The following is a 24,182-nucleotide window of genomic DNA, read 5'->3' as shown; positions in this document are numbered from 1 at the left end:
CTTCACCTATCTATCAATAGCTGGCAGTGATTCCCACCCTCCCCACAACCAGAGGAACCAAATTACTCTTCTGATGAGTGTTTTAAATTGGCCTTTCGTTCAGTGGTCCCTCTAAGCTGAGTTACCATGAACCAGCTCACAGATTTTTGTCTCAGCTCAAGAAGGATGACCCCAGAGCACAATAGTTTATGGATTAGCTCACAACGTTAATGCCAGTGACTCACAAAGTAGAATTTTTGTTCACAAGACTTTGCAGCTTAGAGGGAACATTGCTCTCTACATAACATCTCTCCTGCCCTCTCGTTCCTGTCATCTGCAGATCTGAATATAAATACTTCTGTCTAATGTACAAACATTTCTATGCATCTGATAAAGGAAGTTCTGATTCAAAAAAGCTTGTGCTAGGATAATTTTTGTTAGTCTTTAAGGTACCTGTTTTAGACTCCCATTTTATTATGTCAGGAGCCCCGTGACGCAGAGTGTTAAAGCTGCAGTACTGCAGTCCTAAGCTCTGCTCATGACCTGAGTTCGATCCCCGGTGGAAGCTGAGTTTTCAGGTAGCTGGCTCAAGGTTGACTCAGCCTTCCATCCTTCCACGGTCGGTAAAATGAGTACCCAGCTTGCTGGGGGGAAAGCGTAGATGTCTGGGGAAGGCAATGGCAAACCACCCCGTAAAGTCTGCCGTGAAAACGTTGTGAAAGCAACGTCACCCCAGAGTCGGATGCACAGGGGACCTTTCCTTTCCTTTATTATGTCACACATTAGACTCTGGAAATTTACACAAAAATAACAGGATTTTGGTATTTTATTGTCTTTAGCCCTCAGGTAGGTAGCCACATTGAAGCAGCAGAACAATGTTTGAATCCAGTGGCACCTTTAATACCAACAAAGTTTTATTCAAGGTGTAAGCTTACATGTAGAGCCCCATGGCCCAGAGTGGTAAGCTGCAGTATTGCAGTCCTAAGCTCTGCTCACGACCCGAGTTTGATCCCGGCAGAAGCTGGGTTCAGTTAATTGGCTCAAGGTTGACTCAGCCTTCTGTCCTTCTGAGGTCGGTAAAATGAGGACCCAGCTTGCTGGGGGGAAAGTATTGCATTGCATTCCTATGTTGTGAGCCGCCCTGAGCCTGCTTGTGCGGGGAGGGCGGGATACAAATAAAAAGTTATTATTATTATTAAAGTGTAATGACTGGGGAGGGCAATGGCAAACCACCCTGTAAAAAAGTCTGCTGTGAAAACACTGTGATGCGATACCACCCCAGAGTCGGAAACGACTGGTGCTTGCACAGGGGAGTACCTTTCTCTTTTAAGCATTCGTGTTCATGCACCCTTCTTCGGACACATTGAAAAGGAACTTACCAGTCCATAAATATACATAAGAGGATGAGAAGCAAAATAGCATAATAAAAGGTGTTTGATAGGTGCAAGGACCAAACTCGAATAACAAGTTTAGTTTATATGGTCACCATTTGTTTGGGTTTAATTCCAGGAGTCTGGATTTACTTCTGGTGTGTCCATCTTCTGCTTTTATCATTTTTTTAAAGCAAGCTCCCCTTCTCTCTCCTTTTTCCCTGCAGAAACCCTTGCAAGAACTCTGCAAAGTCCACCCAACATCCAGCTGTTCTACAAGATGTGGACAAGGTGCCATAAAACCAGGGCTAAAAACATATGCCTTTCTCTCCACCCCCCCCCACAACACATCCAGCTGATCCAGAGTGCTGGAACACCTGCCCACAGCTTTCAGTTGTGGGATGCCGCAGGTTTTTTGTTTGTGGATCTTGCTTTTGACAATGTCAGCTGATCTGCAACCTCTGTCCTCTAAAGGTGTGTGTAAACTCTTGTGCAACTCAGAGAGGCATGGGAGGCTGTGTGGGCTGAGCAGGAAGGCTCCCTTCTGGGAAATACACCTGGAGCTGCAGGGACAGGGCGGGCCCAGGCAAGAGAAAACATTCCAAATTGCTGTTCCACAGGGGAATAAGGAAGATAAGGGAAACTCCAGGGGGTGGAGCAACAAGAGAGCAGGGTAAGATTCCCCAAGACCTGCTCAGTGAAGGGCCATGCTTTACCCTGGTGCAAGGACCCAAACTCTGACAGTATCCTAGTGCAAGGACAAGACCCCTGACCTGGACATGGGCATAGATCCATGTGGTTGGGCATGCACACAAGAACTCATACCTTGAATCAGGCCTTGAATTCAGCAGGAGCTCACAGGAACACCACTCCTGAACCTTTCTGAGGGTTCCACCTCCTCCTCCCCACCTATCTTGCTCATTGAATAGTAGGTGCAGCTGCATAACAATCCCTGGATTAGGAGAGCAGGTAGCCAGCCAGCCACCAGGGGCTTTGCCACACCCCCAGCAGCCCTTATTAACCCCTGGAGAAGCCCAAGCCACCTTTTCTCCACTTCTTATGTGATTCTGGGTGGGAGGTGGCTTGCTGGCCTTTTGACTGCGGGGTGGGGGTGTGTGTGGCCAAGGTGAGTGAAGCCTGCTTGGGATGGCCTCCCCAGGGCCAGGCAGGGATCACAGGGCCCAGGTGTACTGTGCAACAGCCTCCCTGGGGCCTGCCTGGCCAGTCAGAATTGCTGCAGGGCCTGGAAAAGTTACTGCCACAGTTCAGTTTGCACTTGATTATCCCAGATGGTGTGGCCTAATATGCTAATGAGTGTGTGACCTAATATGCTAATATTAGGGGATGTGGTCTAATATGCTACTGAGTTCCTGATGGACCTAGACATTTACCTAGGGCAGCGGGCCATGTGTGTGTGTGCCAGATTAGGCTCTCCCCACATGACTTCAGGTAGAAAAACAATTACGGTATTTGTATTAATTTTGCTGGCCTGAATCATTCTGCCTCGGCAGAGCACTGTTTTTTAAGTTTATAATTTTGTATGGCCCGCGAATGATGTTATAAATATCGCTATGGTCCTTGGCAGAAAAAAGGTCCCCCACCCCTGCCCTAGGGGCTCACGGGAGGGTCGAAATGGCCAAATAGGGAGTGAGAAGCCCCCCCCCTCCTACTCACGCCTGTGCAGAAGCCCCCTCAGTGCAGCACTTGCGCCTCCCACCGCCATGAAGGCTCCTCTGTCTCTGCTCGCTGCAGCTCCGGCGAACACCAGAGAGTGGGAGGGCTAGACAGTTTCCTCCCCTGGCCGGTCACCTGACAGACCGGTCCTTCTTAGCGTATCTTTGAAGAAAGCCCAGGCTCTGCCCTTAAGAAAGATGGCCGCCGTCCGCTCCAGCGCGGGAAGGCACGGGGTTACGGCACAGCCAATCGGCTCCCTCAGAAATAGCGGGAAGGCGGGGAAAAGGAGGGCGCGCACGCCCCCTGTCGGAGATGGGCTAGGAAAGCAGGCCAGGGAGGTGAGCGCGCGGCACGTGGTGATGGACCGCACCGTTTCAGGCGGGGGTGGGGAGCTTGTTCCATGACTGTTTCCGCTCCCTGCAAAGTGCAAAACTTGGAGTTTTGGTCGTTCTGTGACAGCACTGCAATCTTCTCCATTCCTTCTCGCTTTCTCCTGCACGCGTGGAGCAGTCTGGCCCCTCAAACGTTTCAGGCGCGCTGGGAAAACCGTCAAACCGCCCATTCCCCCGGGCGTGGAACAAGTTTACGAGATTTCGTCCCACTCCCCTTTACTTCTACATCTTGAGTTTTCTGGTGGGAACCCTAAACTAGTTTCCTCCAATTTACCCTCACAACATCCCTATAAGGTAGGCCAGGCTGAGCATGTGACTGATCCAAGCTTTATACCATGAGCTAAAGATCTGAACCTGGATCTTCCACATCCAAGTGTGACACTTAATTTTCTCAAAGGTTTGCTCAATTTGTTAATTTTACTGCATTCTGCCGATTTGTTGCTTTCGCATGCTCATGCTACTCAAAGGTTTGCTCAATTCTTTAATTTTACTATTCTGTCATTGTACCACTTTATATTCTAAACCTCTGCCTACCAGAATTTTACTTCACTGTCATTGGTTCTCAAATCTGTACCATGTTGCATTCTGGGCCACTGCCTACCAACTATGTATGGCTCTGCTCAGCTACACATGGCTTTGCTCACTGTGCTGGATTCCTCGTCCGATGAAGTGTGTTTAAGAGCACACGAAAGCTTTCGTTCTAAATCATAATTGGTCTTAAAGGTGCAGTTGACTCCTGCTTTGTTCAACTTAACTCTTACAGTAGACCAGCTTACTAGGCAATCCCTGTATTGTAATAGAAAGGACTTCTGAAAACAAAATAGCTAAGGTGGAGTTTCCTTCCAATCCCTATCACATCTGTCCCACATCCCTGCCTCTCACCCCCACCCCCAAACTATGGACACTAACCAGACCCCAGAAGTTTCCTTACAGGTCTGCAAGCCCACTGCCTTCCACCTCCTAAAAAACTCAAGGGGAATTCATTTTTCCTCCAGTGTTACGTTTTCAGAGGCACCAGAATTGTTCCAGTTCAATCCCTTTGCTACTAAAGAACATTAACCTCTTAAAACTGGCCTGAAGTATTAAATCCTCTGTTACAAGAACCAAAGGTTACGGTACTTAAAACATTAAGAGTAACCACCAAGGTCACCACGACCGGCTCAAAGATTGCTTCAGACCCACTTGCCAGGCGTTCTATATGCTTAGGTCTGAAGAGCTCTAGAGCAACTGGACTCAGCCGCATGTGCGTCTCAGCGCCACTTTAAAAGGCCAATTACACCCAAGACTTCTGAGAGCGCTTTCTCAAAAGCTTGATACAATAAAATTTGTTAAGTCTTAGGTGCTACTGGCCTTTGCTATTTTTCCAGCAACAGACTAACTCCTTGGAATCTATGACCTGAGACTTCATGCAGAAGCAGGTGTCAGGGGCTCCATCACCCCATGCATGCCTTGATCAATACTCCCCACCCCTTACCAGTGTGTAAAGGGCCATCAAGTCGCAGCAGACTTATGGCGACCCCATAAGTTTTTCATGGCAGGAGACTCAACAGAGATGTCTTACTTTGCATAGCAACCCTGGAAATCCTGAGCTGGTCTCCTATTTGATGGGTTAACTAGAGCCAACCCTGCTTAGCAGCTGAGATCTGACAAGATCAGGCTAGTGTGGGCCATCCAGGCGAGGGCAAGCCCAGGTGTAGGCTTGAAACAAAATTAACAAAGCTGTAAAATAATGCAAGTCTTTGACACCAACTCAAACAGGTATCCCTCTGGTGAGCTCAGGATTTCTGCATCCCACCTCTTGAGCTTAAGCTATCAGGATGTCAATGTTTTGCTCAGAGATTTCAGGTAAGCTTTCGAAGCCTGTTTGCTCACCCTCCAATGCTTTTGGGCAAAATATGGACTGAGGCTGCAGTGATTCCAAAAGGTATAGCCTGAGGAAAAGGTTAACCTCTGTGATTGACAGAGCAGAGGGGAAAGTGTGAAATTGAGAAAAAGGGTTCTAAACTGCGAAGATGAACAGCTGGTGGCTGGAGGGTGGGGAACAGGAAAAAAAGATGAGATGTGTGATCAGAGGACTTATGAGGGAGACACCCACCCAGCCCCAGGATCCCTAGGAAAAGAGATCAGTGCGGTTCTCTGAAAAAATCCACTGTTAAGTCTGTACCCTAGAGGAGGCCAGACTGGAGAACACAAACATTAACCTCAGGTGTATTATGTACCCTGAGAGAGGGAAAGACACACAACAGAGAACATAATAACAGCTGCCTAATAGTCTCCATTATAAAGTCTGGCATTTTCATGCAACTAAAGGATCAACAAACTATACACTTCCACCTTATTCTCTATAAAGATGTGTTGTACTTTTGAAATTCCATCTATTGAATAACTGTCTAGAACAGGGGTGGCCAAACTGTGGCTCTTTCACACATATTGTTTGGCTCTAGAAGCCCCCACTGCCCTATCAGCTGGCTTGGAAAAGGCATTTAGAGTTAAAGTTGCTTTCTTTTTGCCTCTCCCTCTTCCCACCCTCATCTATTTGCCTTCCTTCCTTCCTCCCTTGTCTCACAGCTCTCAAGCATCTGATGTTCATGTCTTGTGGCTCTCACACATCTGACATTTATTTTGTGAGGCTCTTATGTTAAGCAAGTTTGGCCACCCCTGGTCTAGACAGTTCGGAAGAAATGCTACCAAAACCATCTTATACTACTCTGGTTAACCAGTGCCTAAAATAAAAAGGGACAAAGGACCACAAGAAATATCAGCAAACATTACAGAAGAATCTTCTAGCAAAGATCCCAAGGTACAGCAAGGTGCAGGTCAATCCTTCTTACAAAGAGATATGTGCAAGTACATGGCTGGTTGTACATGCATTCATTGTAATGCGTCAACAGGGCTAGCATAAATAAGTGTACAAGTTTGTGTGATTTAACCCTAGGCAAGTGTAGATGGCTGGACAAACTGTTTCCAATTACAAAGGTGGTAGAGGGCTCAAAAGGATGTCTAAGGGCACACCCACACCTAGGACCAGAGTATATTTTCCAAACAGCTTTATTAAGGAGTGCTAAACAGCACAGGCAGCACAGAGTATGAATGGGGAAAAAAAAACAAGTCACATGTACAGTAAGTTTTAAAATCAGGAGTCTTCTGAATGCCGCAGAGCTTTCCTTCTCAGCTTATTCAGGCTTTTCTTCTTTTCTTTTCTTTTTAAAAAAAAAGGAAAACGGGTGCATTGCCAGAAAGGGGGGGGGGGGAGGGAAAAATAACGGAGGAAGCCTTCCTGGGCAGGGACTCGAAACAAAACTTACGAGGCATGCTGAGCGGTTGAGAAGCAGAGTTTCAGTGTGTAAGGATACGGCCCATCTGGGGGGAGAGAGTTAGAAGGATCAAGACACCTCAAGGTTTTTTTCTCATCAGGACAACCTGATTAAGGCAGATTTTATATATTGCCTGGCTTTGGCAGTTAAGGGGGGGGGGGAGGGAGGGGAGAGAATCCAACAAGCTTCCCATGCTCAGAATATCCAGGACTAATCCGACCCAGCTTGGCTGACTTCAGCTCCTTGATGAAAAGCTAAGTAGTTAAGCAGAGATGGTGCCAAGACTTAAGGCTTGTGAAGATGGGTCTTGCATTCCTAACAGACATGAGCTCCTATGAAAAACCTGGTCCAATTTGTTAGCAGAGTTCCCACAAACCCTGCCCACCCACCCCAAATCCTATTCTTTGCTACCCAAGATTTCCCAGGAGATGTGGGAACCACAAACAAGTAATGCCAAAATCCAGCATTTGTGTGTACCAGAAGGCATCAGAACCATTCTTGCACTGCAGCCATCAGTCTGGCAATTCAGCATCTAATGCCCTATCTATCACCAGTAGTAAGTTTCAGGAAGTGCAGCTAGAAAGCTATCGGGTCTCATCTTCCTTATGATGCCACTGGGAGCATAAGGCACTTGCAAAGAGCTTAGGAAAAAAGGGTTTCCACTCTCCTTAATGAACCTTCTAATCCTTTCAAAACCTCAACATGCAATCCCCTTCCCCTCCCCCAGCATGTAGAGAGGCTTACTTGGGTTTTTCATCTGGTAATGGTTGAGGAATGCCAGAGTTTCCAGGGCATCCCCTTTGGTTTCCCACTCCAGCAAGCCAGAGGAACTCCTTTCACCTTTGAAAGACACATCAACAGTTAAGAACACACGTGAGGTATTCCAGTAGAAAAGAGCAAGAGTTCATCCAGCAAGACCTTAAAGACTAGCAAGGTTTGTGTCAGAGTATGAGCTTTCGTGAGTCACTGCACATTTCTTCAGATACAGCAAGAATGCGAGTCCATTCTAGCAGTATCTGAAGAAAGGAACAGTGACTCACGAAAGGTCATACCCCCAACACAAACTTTGTTGGTGCTGCTCTTCTCTCCTGCTACAGACAGACAAACACAGCTACCCATCTCCAGCTATTCCAGAAAGAATGTGATCTGCACTCCAAACTTTGCTCACTGGATTTTTAAAGCCTGGCCAGGTAAAATCAAGTTCAGAACTTCCAACTCTGCATACACATACATGCCAAACCCTAATTTATCTACAATATGAAGGTGACACTCCATTCTTGTGCGTCACCCACAGCTGAAACTCCTTGGGTTTTTTTGCATTATGCCAGTGGGAACAAAGGACAAGTTTTCAGATATTGCCTTCTGCCTCATCATAACACTGGAGGAGGGGGCTTTGAAATCACCTTGTTCTGAATACAACAACCATTTCAGAGGGCAAGTCATGGTTTCCCCAGAAATGGGAAAAACTAGATTAAAATCTACACTTTGCCACAAAGCCCACCAGGTGACCTCAGGCCAGTCTCTCTCTGCTTAGCCAGCTTCACTCACAAATCTGTGAAGGTAAAATGTGGAAATTACATAAGCTGTTTCTCAGGGGACCCACAAAGTAGACTGGTTCTTTAGGTAAAGACCTCTAGAGGTAGCCAAAGTTTCCAAATTGTATTTTCAGCAAATCTTGAAGCATTTTATTCCTAGAGGAAGGTATGCACTTGGATGAACACTAACCAAATAAGGGGTAAGGTTTCCTACACGATTTTCTGGTTTCTTTGTTCCTACAGCAGCTCCATTCTGGGAGACAGTCTGAACAAAACAAGCTTCATGCCTTGCCTGGGTTTTAAGATCTGGTATCCTTGGGTAGAAGCCCATACTTGATTACTTTTGAATGACTTTTGCTACTTAAAAGTTCTTGCTTCTCACCTGCAAGTGCCACTGGAAATGCTGATTTTTTTTTGCTTTTATAACAGAAAATTAATTAGAAATCTGTTCCCTTGGGAATCTTTTATAGTTCTTTGCCTACATCAAGCTGTAGTCATGTTACTTTGCCCCTGAATAAAAACGGGGGTTCTTTGAGCTCCCCCCAGGAAGGTTATGAGGCAGTGTTCTGAAGGCCTAGCAATGCAGGGCCTTTTGAAGAATTCCTGGATCAGGAGAAAGGTCACGGGCAGAAGTTTACTCAAAGAATTCAAGCAAAAACTTCAAGCAGGTCGTCCAAGTACAGCTAATTCAGTTGACTTGCAGATCAAGACAAGTTCCACTTCCAAGCGGCAGAAATTTTAAGGCAAAGCAAACTGTACATGCACTTACTTTTTCCTGAAAACACCTTGACTGAGGCTGGTCTTTTCACCCCCAGCTCATCACAGATCTGACAAAAGGAAGATTCATTTGTGAGACAATGCAACTGTTCAAATAAGACACTTTTGTGTAAATGCACACACTGTTCCATGACCCATACATTCAAGTCTGCAAATTCCAGAGATGCTCTTTTACAGAAAACATTGAATTAAAGTGTACATAAACACAGTGGGTTACAAGATGTTCATAACAATGAGGCAGCACAATTATGGCAACGTTTTTAAGAGGCAGGCAAATTTTCTTTCCTCAACCAGTGATTCCAAGCCCATTACACAACACGCTACATCACGTTCATTAAAAATAAAACCACCACACTGCTACAATAAAACCACAACGTATATCCAAGCTGACATCACAGTGACAGTCTTTGTAGTAGCAAAATCCAGAGCACTGGAGCTGCCTCAGAGAAAACCCTGGCACTCCCTCATGTTTATTACACAGTTCTTTTGTAGCAAATCAGCCTTAAAAGTTCTTTTTGTATTTTGATAGGATTTTTTGTTTCAGTGTACCATGCAGTCCCTTCCAGCCAGAACCAACATGCATCCGTACGATAGTCACACACAGGAAAACAGCTTAACATCATCTCCCCCACCACTACCCTTCACAGACCACATAAGCTCACGAGAGTCGCTCCATGGCAGCTTAAGTGCTCAACTCTCTTCCCCTACAAAACCCATCTTTGCTCCTGCTGAGCCCTCCAGAGGACAGGCCGTGAGATCAAAGCTCTCACCTCATAGAAGTTATCCTCTGTCACCTCCAGAGGAGCATTAAAGAAATGGAGCACGTTGCTGGGGTGCTGGATCCTGTTCTTGGCTGCTTGCTCCGGTGTCGAAAACCTGTTGTTCCGAGAGCCGCTGAAGTCCTTGTAGCTGCACGAACCATCCTCAAGGCCATAGGACTGGCCAGGCATGATGGCCTGCTGCTTGGACACACTGCAGACAACCGGGGAGAGGGGAAGAGAGAGGAGGATGAAGTGAGCTCTTCAGCTGAGGAGATGGGGCAGATGATGGAGGAGGAGAAATGCTCACCAGACATTCAGCTTCTGCTCAAACATGAAGTTGTTGTTCAGGTGGGTGATGGCTCGGTCTACAGCATAGCCGTCGGCCATTTCCACCATGGCTGCTCCAGGCTTACTTTTCATGAACTTCACCTAATGATATATTTAAAAAGCACCCCTTTATTTAAACATGGACTATGTGGGTAGAGACAGGGTCTGCTTTACAGCTTGTCGGACTTGCTTAAAATGCCAAAAAATAAACATTACCATTTGGAAACTGGGTTCAGAATGTGGATCCAAGCCCCACCCCCAACCCAAGCAATTTCACGTTCATCCTTCCTGCAGTCACTTGCCACCTAAGAACCAAATGATTGTAAGAATGTGCTTCTATCCGCTTGTGTTACTCCTTGCCCCATTTGAATTGTTTTTTAAAAGCACACACTGCAGGGCAAGATACCAGGCCTTTTGCAGTCTAGGCATAGTGGAAAGTTACGATTTCCTTATTTTAAAACAGAAATATCCTGCCTCTCAGCCAGAGAAGTTCCCAAATCAGCTAACAGACCCCTAAACCAACCAAACCAGTGCCAGCACAACATTAAACAGAAGAGTCTGACTGTTTGCTGCACAATCCAGTAACAAAATATTAAGCAGCAGCAAGGGTATTGAAGAGATGAAACAAGGCTCCACAGAAGAGGAACAAACCACTCATGCCCTCGAACTGGCAAGCAGAACTCCTATGTGCCATTTGCCCCATTGCCTAAAACAAGAGCCCTAACGTGGTGTGGTCCATCGCTTCTTCTAAGCTGTGGAGTCTTGTGAGCAAAAATTCTACTTTGTGAGCTACTGGCATTAAAGTGGTGAGTGAGCCATGTGGCCAACACATAAATTAGTTTGCTCTGGGGCCATCCTTCCTAAGCTAAGTCACAAACGTGATCCAGAGGCCAAAAAAACTGTGAGTTAGCTCACATTAACTCAGCTTAGAGAGAACACTGGTATGGCCCATGGCACTCAACACCACCTTTAGCATCCAAGTGTTTTTAAAAAGTGGGTTGGATGATCTCTTACTCAGTAGAGGTTCTGATTGCTCACTGGAGGCTTGACTGGCTGTGCAGATTAAAATCACTTTTCAGCAACAGCTGTCACAACAGTGTTGGTTTCATTTTTTTCTGACATCTGCTCCCCAGTGGATTTTTAAAATTTACTCCTCATCCCTTGCACTTGGGACTTTCTCTGTGGGTGGCTGGCTCTACCTGCCATGGTGACCATTTTGTGGTCTGCCTCCAACATTGGCCCTTTTGTGGTTGCACCCACCACCCTGTATCAGAATTCCAAAGACAAATGGGCTGGGGACCGCAGTCCTAAAATCAGCTCCAAATGTGGCCACAGAGCTTGATCCCAAACCAAAAGGCAGCATGCAGCAGTTCCCAGGGGAAGCAGCGCTCCAGGCACTCACCTTCTCCACGTTTCCATACAGGCAGAAGACATTGAAGACCCGGTCACAGTTCATCTTGGACTGGTCCAACCCGTAGACCATCAGCACAGGGCTGTCGGCATGGGGGCCGAATTCTGGGGGTGGCGGTGGAGGAGGGGGGTGTCCGTACTGAGGGCCGTAGCGGCTTGGTCCCCGGTGGCGGCCGCCCACGGGTGGGCCCATCCGCCTTCCTTCGTAGTGTGGCGGTGGAGGGCCGTAGCCTTCGTCATGATAGTGCCCATGATAGCCACCATGAGGCCCTCCTGGAGAAGAGAGGACGACAAAGATCAGGATCCCAGACAGTTGAACAGGTCACCTCTCGAAGCCGCTGTCTACAGCCAACTTACCATACTCAGCAGGATGATCGCCGAGGAGAGGGGGCTGCCTCTGCCTCTTGTTTGGATTACCGCCTGGCTCACCTAGCAAGGAAGAGAAGAGGTGTTGGTATACTAAAAGGAGCAGCACGCAGCTTGTATTTCTGGGACACGTCTGGATGCTATGCCCTATTTAGCTAATGAGATTAAGTATTTCCAGCACCCTCGGTACCAGTCACTGAAAGACAGCGGGGACCTGAAAAGGCGCACTAGATCTGCTTCCTGACGGAGACTCATCCCCTCTGGCTGGCGCAATGGGCCACCCACACCGGAAGCCATGTTGCCCTAATCCTACTACAGAGTGGTGTAGTGGCTTGAGAGGATCCCAGACAGGATCCAGATCTGGGAAAGCCACACTCAAAATTCCCCACTCCTCCATGAAAGGGCTGACCAATTCAACACCCCCCTTTAACCTACCTAACAAGGTTGTTGTGAAAATGAAGGGGGAATGTTGTAAGCCTCTCCCCAGTGGGGAGAACAGCATGGCATAAATGAAATAACAAAATACACACTGCATCACGCACAGTCGGTCACACTTTATAGACTGGCACGGCATTTAAGAGGCTAGGATGGCCCTCCTGGTCACCCTGCTGGACTTGCAGTTGGCCTCAGACAGCATCAAAATGTCCATGGCTGGCCAAAGATGGGAATTCAGTTTGTACCACAGCCTGTCTAAAAACTAAAACAACACCAAAGCACTGTTTGAACACAGCTGCTTTATAAAAGGCCAGATACAAAGGAAGATGACTCAACTCCCCCAAGAGAAGAGGGAAGGGAAGAAGAGAAGAACTGCAAGAAAGGAAAGACACCTGCCTGTTTTCATGACTAAACAGGTGTGTAGATGAGTACTTCTGATGATCAATTTAAGGCAAGGGAGGGAAAGACAGGACACCACCAGACCCTTGCCCCAGCAAAGATACAGGGACTGACTGAAGAACAGGGCAGCAAAGCAAATTGGCAGTCCATCAAGTTTTTTTTTTTAAAGTCACACAAGCAATTGGCTGTACAAGGCAGAAGATTTTTAAAGCGATCCAAACAATTTCAACTTTACAGGTTTTTTTTAAAAAGCAGTTTGTATGTACAGTTTTATTTCAACAATTCAGTACAAAGATTTAAAAGGGCTACTTACACAGCAGGAGTACACAGTACAATCTCCATTGTCACATACATATTCTGCAATTCTCTTACCATTGGACGCTTCAACAGTGTAAGCACAGTTCTGAAAGATGGCGTCCCATCAAACATACACTGCGACCCTGCGTTACATGGTTTCAGAGTCAAAGACAAGTCAAAGGCACCAAGCGGACACAAAATTTTAAGTAAAAAAAAGTTTTTGTAAAGGGCTCACAGATGTTTGGTTTGTTTTGTTTGTCTGTCTTCAGATGGTATCAAGCAACAACAAAGGACATAACAAGGTGTAATAAATGAGTGTCCCTTCCGTGTTGCGTCTCTCTTGAGGGTTTTGTCATGTGCTGTTAATCAGGTTTGGTGCTTCTGGCTGTGTTGGTCTTTCCCATGTGCGTGTCTCTCCTCTGTTAATGGAATGTGCCTTGGACCTCAAGTGCCCCCGGAGCAGAAAGCACACCCAGCTTTTAGGGAGCTGTGGGCTTAGGGGACTTGGTGTTTTTTTTTTTTTTGTCTGTCTCCGCTTGGCGCTGATAAATGTTGCACCCGAGGACTGCAGGAAAGGAGGAGTAATAAAACTGCTCTCCCAAACCAAACCGTGTTGATGTGGAGAGCCTCTTATGTCTTGGAGGGCCTCTGGAATCTATCCGTTCTCCGGTAAGAGCGCTGGCGCCTTTTGTCTGAGACCCCCTCTGGTCTGTGTTTTTCCTAGTTTCTGTGTTACAATTTCTTGGGTTCAAGGTTTGGTTTGGGTTTTTTTATTTTGTGGTCTGGTTTGGATTTGTAAGAATGTCGTGGCCTGATGCATCTCTGTCTCTCTCTTTCTTTTTCTCTCTCTCTCTTTGTGCTTGTAGATGTTTCTTGGATCTCACGGTGTTGTGTTCTTGATGTAAAGAAACATGAACTCAATCTGCTGCGTTTCAAGTACGTCTAGATGGCTGCATGTTCTCTCCAGGCAGAGCTAGTGGAAAGGTTGACAATTTTTTTTCCTACACTGTGTGGTGTTAAAGAGTGTGCAGCTCAGGCAGATCACCGGCAAATTCTGGACTTCCACTGTAGCAGTAAAACGGTTCCCTCAGGGTTCGTGTGTGAAAAGGCACTGGTTCAGAGCTGGGGAAAGGCCAGGTTAGGGCACCTCCTCTCTGCCCAGCCTCAAGGCGGAGGGGCCCAGGAGGCAGCTAACTTTTGCACGGCCCTGCCAAACTAGCCTCTGCCAGTCTGCACATCTTCTAGTTATGTACCTTGGAGGAGAAAGTGAGTCATGTTCATGTCAAGTCATGTAATGCCATTGCTTGCCTTGCTAGGCTGAGGAGGGTCAAAAATTGCCAGACCCCCCCATCCTACTGGATCAATTTCCTTCATCTGCTCTCCCCCAACTGTGTGCCTTGGGCACCAGGCAATCCTTCTGAATTCTCCGAGCATGGACTACTCCGCTCCCAATTCTCAGGGGCACATGGACGCATCCCAGTTTTGCCATTTTTGTGGCGCTGTGACTCCCTTTCCTCCCTTCAGCTATGCTGTGCTCTTGTCACCATCACACAAGAGCACACAAAAGGGGCAGGTTGCCCTCCGATGCATGTGTAATCTGGAACCAGACGACTGCCATTCCTTTGGCCTTCAGAAGCCAAGACAAGGGTTTCCTTACAGTTTGGGGACCCCGAGCTTACGAAGAGCAACTTGCTTGCCCCATTTTTCATTCCAGGCACTAACGGCTAGCTGTGCAAAAGACTGCACTCCAGCATCTGCTGCAGCAAAGTGGCAAACAGGTCTTCAAAACCTTTCTTTCCCCTCACTCGACACAATGAACAGCGAGAGTGCTGGACAGCTGTGGCCTCAGGAGTTGGCTCCAGGCCATAAATGATGCCCTGGCACTGGGAAAACATTTGCTTTGCTTTCCAGATGGTTGAAGACAGCCATTCCCTGAAACAGCAGCCTCAGGATAAAGACCATTTCTGGGCCATCACTCCAAAAGCGGTTTTACTGGTGCCATTCATGCAGACCTGGCTTCTAGAGGATGCACGCAGAGGCTGGGGTCCTGAAGTTGGACTTCAGGAGTCGCTTTTCTCTTAACTGTGTTCTGTATTTCCAGCTCTCTACTCCTGCCACAGGTGGGCTAGGAACCGTGATACAACATGGACAGTTTTCAACACTAGGCTCAAGACAGGAGGCTGCAAACTGCAGACAGAGCTACTCCCCACAACAACTCCCTTTGTCACTATCTAGACCTGCACTTTGAGCGACTGCTGAGTGCCTCTGTACAGGCCATTCTGAGAAGGCCCAACAATGCCCCCCTTTAAAAAAAAATATCAGAGCCCCAAACTTTCAAGATCAGGCACTGCAGTAGAGAGCAGGCAAATGGCATTACATCACACCAATCAGGTCTATGAAGTGTGCTACTCAATGGGAGAAGACGAGGGTTTGTGTGTGGCACCACAGCAATCTATCATGGTTACCTTGTCCACTGAGGTTGGGGTTGGTATAGTCCCACGTGTCCTGGTCGTTCCTGAACACATTCAAGCGGGCAGGCTAGAGAAGAACCAAACAAAAGTTAGGCAAAGGAGTCAGACAAGCAAGCACATCTCCCAAACACCTTATGTAAGGCACATGCTAGGCCAGACCAACTGGCCCAATGTCTTGTTCTTGTGTTTCAACACCAGCAAGCTACAGCCATCTCTGGGGCTTTTTTCTTTTGTAGAGAAAGCCCAGCAGAAACTCATTTGCATATTAGGCCACACCCCCTGATGACAAGCCAGCCGGAACCGTGTTCCTGCTCAGAAACAGCCCTGGCCATCTCCAAGGTGATCCAAATTATCTGATACAAACTACCAATACATTGATATCTGATTATCACAGCTGGCAGCCAATCCTACACGCATCAATAAGTGTATTTTTTCTAGCAATAAGACAATTCATACATTAAGTCTGCAAGCAATACCTCTCTTTATCTTATGACCTGAAAGAAAATGACTCGGGATGAGACTGAACTCAGAACTACCATGAATTCCACAAGCAAATTTGTCTCTTTAAAATTTTGACTTAATGTTTTTTCTATGGTATCCCGCTCACCCTACCTCTCAACTAGAAGCAATGCCAAATTAGCTAATGCCACAGCATTGTGAAAACACTTAGGTATTCACAACTTGTTGGCAGAAATGGAAAGGCCCAGAACACAGACTGGGAAGCTTCAAGGCAAGGAAGTTCATGTTTTTCTCTTTAAAAAGAGAATGGCAACTCTGAACCATATGAAACCACCTTCCTTAACAGGAAGAGAGACATCACTTGTAGCTGGTCCTTTCAAAGTGAAAGCCAGTTTGGTGTAGTGGTTAAGTGCATAGACTCTTATCTGGAAGAATCAGGTTTGATTCCCTACTCCTCCACTTGCAGCTACTGGAATGGCCTTGGGTCAGCCATCACACTCGCAGCAGTTGTCCTTGAAAGGGCAGCTTCTGTGAAAGCACTCTCAGTCTCACCAAACTCACAGGGTGTTTGTTATGGGGGGGGGGGGGGGGTAAAGGAAATTGTGACCACTTAGACTCTGAGATTCAGAGTGAAAGGTGGGATATAAATCCACTATCATCTACTTCAAATGCATTAAGGTAGAGCACGGAATCACTTGAGAGCAGAATATACACATGCACCCACAGACCCTTCCATGAACACAGGGCACCATCTCTTTTCTGGCTTGTCTACACTCACCTTCGCATACTCTATTTTCAAAGTACAGCAACCAGAATAAATGTCAGCCCCATTCAAAGATGCCTTCGCTCTCTGTGCACTCTGCACCGAGTCAAATGTTTAAAGCGTTAAGGAAACTGTTGCTTTACATAAGTCAAGCAAAACTGATCCAAGTCAGAAGGGCTGGGAATGACTTCCTTTGTTCTCCACACTCACAGAAGCATCTTTTTGTTCCACTGTTAAAGACCTGCCTTCTGGACATTCCCATCATCCACTTCCAGCTTAAAAGACAGCACTCCTTCAAAACGGAAGCCACCCCCTGCATCTGTAGTCTGTCTGCCGCCTCCTCTGAGAAAGACTAACTACAAGGGAAGTAAAATGAATCCCACACCTGCCATGGAGGCTGCATCTTCAGGGCACGAGTGAAACCCTGGGTCTGAACTACTACAATGAGCGAGCAGTCAAATGTGAATTCAAGAAGCCTGCAATAATATCTTGCTAATGTTTACATGTATACTAAATGGTCAATGCAGGTTCAGTTACAAAGCACAGACTGGTAAAGCCAAAGCAGACTGTCCAGTGCAGGCACAAATCCTTTCAGCTAACAAATACAGTTGCTGTCTGAATCAGACAGCTACTTTATACATCTCCAAGCAAATGGAACATTCGCTACCCTCATGCCATCTACCCTTATTCTCTAGTAACACAGAAAATAGAGGTCTCCTCACCCCCGCAAAGACAGGGAACCCAAACAGAAACATATCTAGGATTCAACAATTTGATTCTACTAAAAACACCGATGTGACTCAGCAACGGCAGTCTTCTAAGTACAAGCGTTTTGTTTTTAAAGGATATTCCACCATAGCCTGGACTCCATTTTTCCTGAAGATAACAATCCGCTGTACTGGACCACACGGGTTGCAGATTGTGTACAGCACATCCTATGGAAGAATATGATAAAAGATTAAAAACAAAGAGAGGCATCTTCAGAAAACCTTCCCCCCCATAGATTCCTAGTAGCTGTCAATGCACAGGATTTCCTTTGTGCTTCTCAGTTAGGCAAGACAGCAGACTAACCTGCTTACGCTGGATTTACACACAGCTGCCAATGCACTGAAACTCTGTGCTCGCCCACCCTGCCACACCAGCAGAACCCAAATCAATTTTGCACTTGACAGACTTGCGTGCTTGGCCGTTACCCTGACAGCAGATATGCTAACTGATCCGTGTTCGTCAGCAGTGCCTGAAGCAAGTGCTGGTGTTTCATGCATGTAATGGTCAACACTGGCCAAGCCAAGCATTCAGAGCTCTTGGCAAGCCCAGCTACACACCGTTGTAATGGAATAGATGGGATTCAGGATGGTGAACAGCAGAACGTTGTTGACCCCCCTGGAATCATCTGAGTCCCCAGGACGTGAGATCTTTTGGCTGGTAGAGTAGTTGACAAAGGCCGGGTGCCCAGCAATGTATATCTGGTTGTCAGCTGCGTAGTTCACAGCGTTGCAGGCTCCCAGAATGTCCTCGAACTCCACCAGGGCCTGCCTCTTCTTGGGCATCACCACCACATAGCTTGGGAGAGAAGAAGAACTGCTGTTTATATTGCCTGCAAGATGCCCACCCATCATTCCCGCTTCATTTGCCCAAGACTGACCTGATGGGGCCAAATTCCTGCAGGGCCTCCACAAGATCAGCTTCCATAACACCATCAACCAGACCCCTGATGTGGACAACGGGGGAAGCAGCCGGCTTGTGGGGATCGTCATAGTTCTCCTGAAGAAAAGACAGGAAAAGCCTCATTAACACAACTCACTTATGTGACGACTGGAGATCCAGCTGCAGCAACGCAATTCTTGTTCCCTGCCACAGAGATGCAAAACCATTCCACAGATCAGGGGTGGGGAACCTCCATCCCGAGGGCCATAAAGGTCACTTGGTGTGCCCCTCACGGACTGCTGGACAGAACCGAGCCATGTGGCAGCCTCCCTGGGGCCTGGCTGGCCAGTGAGGATCATGGGGCCCAGCCTCCCCAGGGCCAGGCAGGGATCACAGGGCCCAAATTTACTGTGCGGCAGCCTCCCCGGGGCCTGGCTGGCCAGCAAGAATTGCTGCAGGGCCTGGAAAAGCTAGTCACAGTTCAGTTTGCACTTGATTATCCCAGATGGTGTGGCCTAATATGCTAATGAGTGTGTGACCTAATATGCTAATATTAGATGTCATCTAATATGCTACTGAGTTCCTGCTGGGCTTTTTCTACAAAAAGCCCTGGACCTATGCATTTGCCTAGGGTGGCGGGCTGTGTGTGTGTGTGCCAGATTAGGCTCTTCCGACATAACTTCAAATAGAAAAGCAATTATTTGCATTAATTTTGCTGACCTGAATCATGACATGATAGAGGTTTATAAAATTATGCATGAGGTGGAGAAACTTAAAACTTTTTCTCCCTCTCGCCAACTACTAGATCTCAAGGGAAACTGACAGGCCATGGGTTCAGGATGGACAGAAGGAAATGCTACTTTACACAGAGAGGGACTAAAATGTTAAATTTGCTGCTAGAGGATGTAGTGATAACCACAAGAATAGACAGGTCTGAAAGGGGATTAGACAGATTTGTGGAGGATAACTCTATCAATGACTACTATCCATGGTGACTGAGAGGATCCTCCACATTCAGAGGCAAAAAGCCTCTGAATCCCAGAGCCAGGAAGCAACCTCAGGGGAAGGCCTCAGTCTCTATGCCCTGCTGTTGGTCGCCCAGAAGAACTGGTTGGCCACTGTGTGGACTAGATGGACAATTGGTCTGATCCAGCAAGGCTCTTCTCATGTTCTTAAAAGAACAAGTTCTGCTTTAAACATTGCATAGCCATCATTAGCCTCCTGTGAGAAAAGCTCCTCCCCGCCCCCCGATATTATTTATAATTTTAAAGAATCATTCTCTCTAGTCAGATCTAACAGAAATAAAAAGTTTTTCCTTGGAGAAGCTGTTGCCTTGGTGCACAAATATACTTAGACTGCCAAAAAGCTGCTTAATGATTTTATCACTACAGGAGTGAAACGTCGCACATACCTCCCACCTAGAAGCCAAAGCTTCCAGAAGCTCAAGAGCCTCCTTTGCAGGCTGATTCTCTTGCAGCGCCCCCATAATACAGGTAGCAGAAAGCACTATCCAAAATCAGTACAAACTGACAAATGCTGATTCTCTGTGCTCTGACGTTCTTCACTGCACTCCGCATTGACGATTCTTTCCCATGCTGGAGAAGTTCCTCACGCAGTACATGGACACAATACCAGGATTCATAAAACAGAATACTAGCAGTGGACAGTGACCTTCCACAGGCTATGCCTAAATGGTGGGTAATTTATTTCAACACAAGACCTTGTCCTGTAAGTTCTTGTATCCTTGGCTTCCTCATACCTGCTAGTCTTGCTGGGCTGCATCTATAGCGTCAAAGGAAAGAGATTCCCCTATCTGTATTTTTTTTGGGGGGGGGGGGGATGGGACGCAGGGACAGCAAGCTCTCCCAGTCTGCCAATCATCGTACTGGTTTCACAAGGTAATATGTAGTCCTCCCCTCCTCCATTTTATTCTCAACCACCCTGTGAGGTAAATTAGACTGTAACAACTGGTCTACCCTCCTTGACTGTTATCAAATCCCTTCTTCAAGTGATCTCAAATATGCAAAGATCACTACATGGTCTGGTACAGAATTTATGCCACATGCCATGAAAAACAACTTCTTGTCTGACCTAAGAGTAAATGGGATGATCCATGTAGCCATCACGATTTATAACCCCACCACCCACAAATCTGATAATTTCTAGGGAAAGTTAAACAACTGCCCACCTCCAGTTAATCCAGCTCAATGTAACTGCACACAAAGTATTATTTCCCCTCCCCGCACTCTATACTGCTCTTGTACATAATGGTAACATTTGACCATTGTGCCTTATAGTGGTCCATAGACCCATCCCATCCTCCACAAATCCATCAACTTTCCAACTTACCCAAATTTGTGGCCAACACTGCCCCTTGTACCAGCAAACTCCACAATTTAAAAATATTTGGTTAAGCATGAAGGAATATGCTTTCTTTTGGAGCCCAATCTAACAATCTGTCTTCAATGTATAAATGCTCCATTAACTGATTTAGGCTTTGTTGATACACCCCCAATCTCTTGTTCCTCATGTAACGTAACAGCTTGCTGCTTTTTTCTTTCTCATCTTCCTGGCCTAATGCAGCTAAAATGGGGCAATGACACACTGGGGGAAAAGAGGATGAAGATGACCAACCCAGGTCAAAATTGCCAAAACACTGACTAACCTTGGGCCACTCACTCACTGACACCTATCTGGAAGCACTGTGGTAGAAACAAAGTCGTGGAGGGGGGGAAAATAAAACGCCACTGAACCTCCTTATAGAAAACAGTATTAAAACACCATATAAACTTTTTTCTCCCTTTTAAACCTTGTTGTATTGCTTTTTAACATGTTTGAAACTTGCTGTTGCTTTGCTAGCGAAGAATTCAAGAAGACAGAGCAGGATACCTACCACAAACATTTTCCTTTTAAGTACGTGTAAAAACAGATACTAAAAATATAACCCAATAACTGATTAGATGTAAGAAATATTATGTTACTACCCTCCAGTCGATGCATTGGTTTTCCTGCTTTATACCTGTACTCTAGATCATGTCTAACATGCTTTATTCAGATTTCTGCAAACTTAGATGACTCACTGCACATCATACCTATGTGTGTGTGTATATACACACACACATTTATATATGCATGCACGTACAAATATGCATGCATGTAAAAAATAAAATACTAACTGCACTAACTTAGGGCACTTTCACACACAGTAAATAATGCACTTTGCAACTGGATTTTACTGCATGAACTGACAAATTCCACTTGCAAATAGTCACTGAAGTGGACTGAATAACACTGAAGTTATTCAGTGTTATGTGTGAAAGCATCCTTATAAGTCAGTGAAAAACGTGAACTATAAAAATATTAAATAAACTGGACTGGAGAGCACGGAAGGTAAGTTCCTTCCCCAGGTTTCCTTAGAAATGCTTTCTTCTCCTTCTCCCTTAATAAAGCCCCTTCCTTCCCAGATCCCGCCCCCCACTCGCCTCTCCACTTTCCGCATGCGCATCTTGCTCCGCCTCTGATAGACTCCTCCTGTCCGCGGAGGCTCCACTAGCCTCTTACCCGGGAGGAAAGAGGGGAAAAAATGAGACTTGCTTTTGTCTAGCGTTGCCAATCCCCAGATGGGGACAGGGGATCCTCCAGTTTGGAAGCTCCACCCCCTCTTCAGGGTCATCATAAATCAGGGGGAGAGGGAAATGTCAGCTGGACACTCCATTATTCCCTATGGAGACCAATTCCCACAGGGAACAATGGCTAATTGATCGGTGGGTATCTGGGGCTCTGGGAGGGGGGGTCTTTAGAGGCAGAAGCACCAAATTTTCAGCATAGCATCTGGTGCCTCTCCTCAAAACACCCTCCAAGTTTCCAGGGGGTCCAATTCTATGAGCCCCAAAAGAAGGTGCCCCTATCCTTATTTACAAAGGAGGGAAATGGAGGGAAGGCATTTAAAAGGCCTGCGGTCTCTTTAAATGTGCTGGCCAGAACTCCCTTAGTTCAGTTATGCTTATCACAACCTTGCTCCTGGGCCCACCCCCAAAGTCCACAGATATTTCTTGAACTGGACTTGGCAACTCTACTTTTGTCTCCCTTCTATCTCTCGCATTAGTAATGCGCTGGAGGTCGCAACAAGGAACCCACCAACGCTCCCCTCTAGGGTTGCAAATCCCCAGGTGGGGGCAGGTTTGTAGGCCCCCCCCCCCACCCGCTTCAGGGTCACCAGAAAGCAGGGGCGGGAAATGTCTGCTGGACACTCCATTCTTCCCTATGGAGACCGATTCCCACAGAGTACAATGGATAATTAATCCGCGGATAACTGGGGCCCTGGGGGGGGCTGTCGTTTGATGTAGAGGCACCGAATTTTCAGCATATCATCCAGTGCCTTTCCTCAAAACACCCTCCAAGTTTCAGAAAGATTGGACCAGGGGGTCCAATTCTATGAGCCCCCAAAGAAGGTGCCCCTATCCTCCATTATTTCCAATGGAGGGAAGGCATTCGATCTCTTTAAATGTGATGGCCAGAACCCCCTTTGGAGTTCAGTTATGCTTGTCACAACCTTGCTTCTGGCTCCACCCCCAAAGTCTCCTGGCTCCACCCCCAAAGTCCCCGGATATTTCTTGAATTGGACCTGGCAACGCTTCCCCTCCCCCCGGGCCGTTTGGAAGCTCCCTCTCGCAGGCCACCCTCCTCCGTCCCCACAGGCGTCCTCACCCCGCCGGACGCTCCCCCCGGCCCGTGGTCGGCGTTCTCCGTCTTCTGGCGCTTCGGGGCGCGGCCGCCCTCAGGCCCTCCGCCGTAGTAGCGGCCCGAGCCGCCGCCACCGCCGCCACCCCCCTCCTCCTCCGCCGCCACCTCCGCCTGCCATTTTCACCATATCGCGGCCTGAACCGCCACCGCCGCCCTCGCCGCTCTGCGAGCCTCGCCACCTCCGCCGCGACATGGCGCCTTGCAATACACCAAGCCCACCCTCGCTCCCTCCTCAGGCAACCTTCTATTGGACACGCGCGTTGCCACTCAGCGGCGGCAGAGCCCTCATTGGGCTCAAAAAGAGCTCGGCCTACCTGCTGCCCGCCCTCCGCCGCCATTGGGTCCAGGCACTCCCGCCCTCCACTTTGATTCGCTGTTGGGTCTGCTTATCAAGTCCTCCGGCGTGGTCTGTGTGGCCGAAACCGCCGTCCATTCGCCCCCCCTTCAAAGCTATTGGGTCAAAGAGATGCTTCTCCTGCCGGCATCCCGCCCCACCGCATTGCCTCTCAAGGAGCTCCTCCTTCTTCTCCAGAAAACCGTTGGCTCTCCGGGAGCGCGAGGAGCCGCTTCTGTGATCGTATTGGTTACATGGGATGCCCATCATTATAACGCTAAAAATGATTGGGTGAAAACTAAAAGAAAACGCCCTCAGCTTTATTTGCTACTGGAAGAGATTTCATTGTCTCCTCAAATTAATTTCATTGGGTTTTTCTTCTATCAGTTATTCCATTTGCCAAATATCATTGGACAAAGCTAACCTGGCCTTTATTTTAATTTGCAAATACATCTGTAGGTCTCTCCCTTTTCTTCTTCTTACATTCAGCCAATAGAATCGCATAACTAGGAGAAGAAGCAATGGAAGGCGGGATTTTTCAACGGTCCGCTCACAAGACACCGCCCTCGGCTATGAAAGGGCAAAGGATCATGGGAGTCTCCCTTGACTTGACGGGAGAAATGGGCTTGTAGGGAGGGCGGTTAAAATGGAGGATCATGGGAGCAGGACTGGATTTTGGTCAAAGAATCCCAAATGACTTCCATGAACTGAAGCGCACATTGCAAAGGA

General features: G+C 47.2%; 1 protein-coding gene across 1 annotated transcript; it reads right to left on the bottom strand.

The window, feature by feature from the left end:
* Positions 1 to 6,447: 6,447 nt before the first annotated feature.
* Positions 6,448 to 23,327, bottom strand: HNRNPL (heterogeneous nuclear ribonucleoprotein L). Its single transcript, XM_060257538.1, is given in 14 exon segments — positions 6,448 to 6,775; positions 7,474 to 7,569; positions 9,034 to 9,091; positions 9,812 to 10,013; positions 10,110 to 10,231; positions 11,532 to 11,812; positions 11,897 to 11,968; positions 15,502 to 15,574; positions 16,745 to 16,841; positions 17,579 to 17,664; positions 18,055 to 18,292; positions 18,375 to 18,493; positions 23,084 to 23,209; positions 23,211 to 23,327. Coding segments are annotated over 14 exon segments (1,731 nt in total). The 5' UTR covers positions 23,313 to 23,327; the 3' UTR covers positions 6,448 to 6,716.
* Between the last annotated feature and the right edge of the window lie 855 nt (positions 23,328 to 24,182).

The sequence above is a fragment of the Heteronotia binoei genome, chromosome 17 (assembly GCF_032191835.1).
Source record: "Heteronotia binoei isolate CCM8104 ecotype False Entrance Well chromosome 17, APGP_CSIRO_Hbin_v1, whole genome shotgun sequence".
NCBI classification, from domain to species: Eukaryota; Metazoa; Chordata; class Lepidosauria; order Squamata; family Gekkonidae; genus Heteronotia; species Heteronotia binoei.
The sequence above is the reverse complement of the archived record's forward strand: the minus strand, read 5'-3'. Positions and strand labels throughout refer to the sequence as shown.